This window comes from Humulus lupulus, chromosome 8 (assembly GCF_963169125.1).
Source record: "Humulus lupulus chromosome 8, drHumLupu1.1, whole genome shotgun sequence".
In the NCBI taxonomy this organism is placed as follows: domain Eukaryota; kingdom Viridiplantae; phylum Streptophyta; class Magnoliopsida; order Rosales; family Cannabaceae; genus Humulus; species Humulus lupulus.
Window position 1 is genome coordinate 109502566 of NC_084800.1, and position 6546 is coordinate 109509111.

At 37.5% G+C, this 6546-nt stretch overlaps 1 protein-coding gene across 1 annotated transcript; it reads left to right on the plus strand.

Annotated features, from left to right (window-relative positions):
- The first annotated feature begins 2080 nt into the window (after positions 1–2080).
- LOC133795935 (protein FAR1-RELATED SEQUENCE 5-like) lies at positions 2081–2833 on the plus strand. The gene has a single exon (XM_062233416.1). The coding sequence runs from the start codon at positions 2081–2083 to the stop codon at positions 2831–2833; it is 753 nt and encodes a 250-aa protein (XP_062089400.1).
- Positions 2834–6546: the final 3713 nt, after the last annotated feature.

Sequence of the window (6546 nt, forward strand, 5' to 3'; positions counted from 1 at the left end):
AATCACCTCCTCTCTTGTTGCAAGATGTTCTCAAACTCTATTTCCAGGATTTACCGTACACCCTCCACTAAGTTTTAAGGCGCCAAATTATAGCCTCAGTTTGGAATAGTGTCACCGATATCCACATTGAAGATTGCATGGGGCCACATTGAGATACAGGTCAGAGTTTCTCTTACTGTTCCCATACTTTTATTCAATCATGACCTAGGTGACAAGTGAAGTGTCCACTTGATAATGTGCGAAACCATTACAACTTTTCCTCTGTTTTGCATATAACATCTTTAAAAATAATACATTAGTAGCGTAAATTGAAGAATCGCCCATTATTAAGGGTTAATCAATTTATTCTCATTCACTGTGTTCTAGATCCATAGGTAGTGTTTTGGCGGGATTTTAGTGAACACAATGGATCTTTCACAATGCTCACTATATATATATATATGTGTGTGTGTGTGTATATATATAAGTTCCTTAAGTGAACCAGTCTAAGAGAAAATATACCCCCACGTACTACTATCTTCATTCCTACCATTACCAAACCATGTCACCCTCTAAGTTATGCGTGAATCTATTCCCTGGTGATGTTAAAGTGAAAACAGAGATTGAATCACCAACCAAACAATTTTCAATTCCCTTCCTTGTTCATTCCATACCCACTCCACTTCCATCCACCAAAACTAGTGAAATCACACCACACCAAAATCACTCCTCGGTAAGTCCGGGGGACACAATCTCACCAACTCATGGAGGGAAGAAAACACCAAGGGTTGGGTTTAGAGGGAAGCGCAAAAACTGCTTCAAAAAGGACTTGAAGATTAAGAAGCTAACAACTTTAAAAAATGTAGTTGCTAAGAAAGGCAACACTTTAAGGATGGATTCAATGGACATTAGTTCTTTCCTTTTTCAGCAGTGCCAAATCATAAACAATGTTGGTTCCATGGTGAAACGCCAAGAGGCACTAAGTAGTGAGTTATGTGTTGAAGCTAATCAGTCACCAAACGACACAGGCATCATCTTCCTGGACTAATCTTTTCTACATGCACTGCATTTTGTTATGTGTTAGTACCTTAGTACATTGGACTACTATGACTCTCATCTTCATTTTGCAGTATGTTTAAATCCATTTCCCCTTTCTTATTAATGCTTGTAAGCATTTTCACATAAGCTTAAGTATTTATCACCTCCACATACTGAGATTACCATAATCAATGGTTTTCAGTAATGGAAGTACCCATTGAAGGCCTTTTGAAGTCATGTCTTAGCTATATGGTCGTACTGATCAATGCCCTTAAAAGTTTGATGAATGTATGCTTCATATTATGCATTGTGTACATGGCTCAACTATGTTATTGAACTCTCTTTTTCAAACCCCTTGTTTTTATTTTACGTGACATAACTAAGAATGGGGTCCACCTATATAGATCAACTAAATGACCACCCAAAATGGTCATTTTTAAAAAAATTAGAAGGACCTTTATTTCTATTGTTTTACAATAACTTTACACTAAGGTCAAGTAAAAGATATGTTTGCCTTGTAAACATAAGGAAAACTTTCCAATAAAATAAGTACACAGTATATTTACCTCATCCACCATATTAAGTTGAATATTAATTACTGTACACATAAATAACTCTTTCTTTGAGCCAGTGAAATGGTAGGTCAAACCCTTCAATTATAATATTCTATATAACATGTCCCATGATGTAATTAAATAAAATAAGTTATTTGGCCAAAATATACGAACATGAAAATAAAAATTTGGTCAGTGTGTTCATTTACATATTTTTGGTTTTTTATTAATTATTAAGAAAAACAAAAGCAACCACCTAATGCAGCTTGGTGCTTCTTGTATTTACCACCCTTAAAATTCTAACTGATTTCCATATCAATTATTAATTTTTTTAATTACTCAGGTAGACAAATACAAACATAAGATATGGAGAATAAAATGGTCACAACACTTGCACAACTCAAATTTACAACAAGCAGCCACGTGATCTGTCAAAAGAAGACATCATAGGCAAACACCTGGAAAGTCTCGATAAATGGGAAGAATTTTTTTCCGAATACTCGAAATGGATGGGGTTTAGTGTTCGCAAGGAAGATGTTCGACGCGACCATGAAAACAACACGTGGCAACAGAAATGGGTTTGCTCAAACCAAGGTTTTCAACGTGACAAGTGGACAAACCTTCTAAACCATAAGAAAAAACCAAGACCTATCACAAGAACAGGGTGTCTCGCACTTCTACCCGTGAACTTGGATAGGACAGAAAACACTTGGGTGGCAAAAGACTTCAATCCGAAACATAATCATGAATTAGCTTCAAAAAGGGAATTGCACTTCTTGCGATCTAATCGAGCCATACTAGAGTCAATTGGAGCCCAGGTAATGTCGATGCGACGATCAGGTATACGCACCTGCCACATATTCAACCACCTAGCACAAGAAAGAGGAGGACGTGAGTATGTACCCTTCCTGAAAAAGGATCTTTACAATTGGATTGGTCGCCAAAGACTAGTTCAAGACGAAGAAGAAACTAACGCTGAAGGAGCATTAGGGTACTTGGAATGTATGGGCCGCTCTGATGCTGACTTTTTTGAGACACACACAATTGATGTAGAAAATAGGTTGGCAGACCTATTTTGGGCTGATGGCATTTCTCGTCGTGATTATGATTGTTTTGGGGACATTATGGCTTTCGACTCCACCTACAATAAGAACTCATACAATAAGCCACTGCTTATCTTTGTCGGGTTAAATCACCATTATAGGAAAATAGTCTTTGCAGTTGCTTTGCTATACGACAAGACCGAGGAGACATATACTTAGGTTTTAGAGGAATTTCTAGAGTGCATGATAAACAAACCACCATTTGTGGTGGTCACCGACAGTGATCATGCTATGGCGAAAGCAATACAAAAAGTTTCCCAACTTCTGTTCACCGGTTGTGTGCTTGGCATCTGGAAAATAATGTAACTATTAATGCGCCTCATTCTATATTCAAGTCCAAGTTCAATGAACTACTTTATCAATACTGTACTGAGGAAGATTTCGAGGATACATGGAATAGAATGGTTTCAGAATTCGAATTTGAGGATAGTCGAAGGGCAACAACTACCTACAATAGTAGGAGGAGTTGGGCAGAATGTTTCCTACGAGGGCATTTCTTTGGGGGACTAAGAACTACTCAAAGATCAGAGTCAATTAATTCCTACTTGTCCCACTTCCTGGCGAGCAAACTCAAACTTAGAGATCTAGTTGGGCAAGTAGACAAGGCCATACAAAGTATTCATCACACAGAACGGGAAGATGAATTCATCAGCAACCATAGTATGCCACAATTACCATCGAACATCCTCCAACACTACTATGAACAGGTGGCTTCGATTTTGACAAGGAACTTGTACAAAAAAGTAGAGGAACAGATCATGAGTGCCCTAGCTTACTCAGTGGACTCCACCAACGTATCCATTGACTTTAGGTTTTACTCACTTACACGATTTCCAAAGGGACTTGTACAAAGTAGAGTGCGCTACCATATTGCCGATGGTCATATAAACTGTACATGTATGTTGTTCGAGTCTGATGGAATTCCATGTTGACATATATTTGCAGTTATGAAGCACCTCAACATACCATGCATTCCTGAATCTCTTTATAAGGACCGGTGGAAGAAGGATGCGAAAAACATGATTAGGTTAAAAAATTTATCCTACTCAAGGGTGCCACCGGATGTGCTAGTTTGTATAAGATGGGGATCTCTAACTTTGTGTTTCAATGCAATGGGATACTATGCCGCAAAAAATAATGAAACTTTTGAAGAGGCAATGAATGAAATGTCACGTATGGAACAAAAATTTAAGTCAATGTCAGTGGAGGTCGAATCTGTAGACCAAGTTTCAAATGTGGCTCCTCCTAACAGTTGTGATCACCCCCCCCCCCCCCCCCAACAAAGGAATCCAAGACCCAAATGTGGTAAGAACGAAGGGGAGGGAAACAAACAAGTCAAAAGCAAAAGAGAAGGACACAGAAAATGGGAGATCCAAGAAAAATATGTGTTGCAACTGCAACCAGTTAGGGCATAATAAGGCTACTTGCAAATCTAATCCTGCAGCTCACACAATAGAAAAAGATTACGAACCTTCTTGTAATAGTCCAACCGCTGAAGCAAAACCATGGCTATACCTCATGCAGTCTCAATTGAGCTTCACCAGAGACAAAAATCTTCAATTCCATTAGTGGTATAGTGATATTCCCACTAGTTCTAATATTGGGCCTAAGTAGGATGATAATAGTCACTTCATCTAAGCATTTTGTTATAGTAGTGTTATATACATGAGAAAATCAAAACTACACCAGTATCCTAGTTTATGAATGATCCATTTTTCATGTTAATTAAATCATATATGAAAATGAATGTGTTATATGTTTTAATGTTTAATAGTAACCTAACGCGAGTACCCGTTGGTTGCCCATATTTTTAAACAAAAAACTCTATCACTCCTCACACACTTTCAGTGATTGAGTAATTGTTCTTTTCACTTAACTTACATTATCGTACCACCCACTATTCATCTATGAAATCAGCTCCATTAACAGTTAATATTTAAAATTGTGCCACCCGATGTTAAGGTGTATAAGTTATATATGAGTTGTGTAAGTTGTCAATTAATTATGTAACTTCTACAGACCTATGGACAGTAGGGTCGTAATAGGTGTTCATTTACCTAAAACTAGCCATGATGTCTATTAAGCTAATCCGAGTTTATTTGGACTACAGATATTTTGTACTCAATACCAAACATAAAAATGCTACATAAAAAAAATACTCATTTGTCAATATTAAGGATGTATCTGCGATAACTAAAGTCTCTGGAACACATAATTAAAAATTATTAAAAGGGTAGTATCTTCAATAATTAAGTCATTAACATAGATTCCTCATTCACTTTCACTAGAAGTTGAAATGAAAAAAATAAACGAGTCCACTACCCTCGTTCTCAATCTTCAACAAAGAGTCAGCAACCTACACGCTCTAGAATTTCTCTCCTATACCTTCAGCATGTTCGCCGATCCACTGGTACATCACGTCCCACTATATTCTTCACTTTCATGTGAAGATACTATTTGTATTTACTAAATGCTTCATTCTTAAGCTCCTCCACTGCTTGGGACATCTGTTGATACTCGGCCGTGAGAAGACCCGACCGAAGTTCCTGTAATTTTGTTGTCTTAACTTCCACCTCTACTTCCAATTCTATGATCCTCCCTCCCAGGAAATCGGTTCTTTGTTCCAACATACGATTATCAAAATTTATATAAAAAAAAAAAATCGCTTTCCCTTTGCTCCAATTTCTGATGCAGATCATTGATGTACTGTATAGGCTCTGGGGGCAGGCTTGTTGCTCTGTTGTGAGTGAATTCTTCCCACTCTGGCGGGTCTAGACGTTGTCAGTTGAGCTCGGGGAACACCTCAATATTACATGAGTCAATTGATGAATCAAAATCCATTGCCAAGGTCTGCAAAGAGAGTTCAAGATAAATATGTTAAACTAACTTAGAAATCAATATGGAGGAGCTGAGATTTTGAATAATGGAGTACATGATCATTTATTGTCCAATAGGGAGGGTATAGAAGATGTGGGCCCGCAATATCTTCAGGGTATGGATAAGTGATACTTCAGTCTTTCAAATTTCCACAATTTTTTTGTATCTGAAGTCAAGAAATTGGTCCCCACCCATTATTTGGTTGGAATACTCACTACACTTACTAAGTTCACCCATAATAATGGTCGGAATATTCAGAATTCCATAAGAAAGTGAATATCTAAGGAACACTGAAACAAAAATCTTTTGTTCACCTAACACTTCCCTTTAATAAACTAGTTCACTATCATATACTTGATTATAATGCGACCATATGAACTATTTAACCTTACATGTATATTTTCAGTATCTATATGATGGGACGTACTCCAAACTAGTGGTTAACATAATATATATATTTAACACTATATGGCACATCCGTTTAAATCAAAATTAAGTTGCTAAGCTAAAAATTACTTTCCATGCACCAATAATTTTAAATGGAAATGTGGTGGCACGTGTTTTTCCATGATTCAGATTTGTTTTTATTAACAAAGTTATTCTTTGGAGATGTACTCTATATAATGCCCAAAGAACTTACAATCCCCACTAACTGCACGCACGCAAACAACACAAGCATCCCATTCCCATTTTCTTTCTGACTCTGAGAGGTTAATATAAGATTTTCCCATAGGAGAACGTCATGGCGAGCTCCAACAAAGATTCATCTGAGGTGAAGGATGTCAACATGTCTAAATCCGGCTCAAAGTCCGATGAACGTGTGAACTCAATCTGGGATAGTAGCAGGAATGCCTACCTTCTTCATGTACCCGAGTCATTGAACCTTCAAGTTACCGAAGTGGCACCAGGAATGAAGTTAACTACCCTGGGTCCCCGGGAGGTTGTTCCTAAACCAACGTACAAAGAACCAGAGAAGAAAGAAGCATTGGACGTTG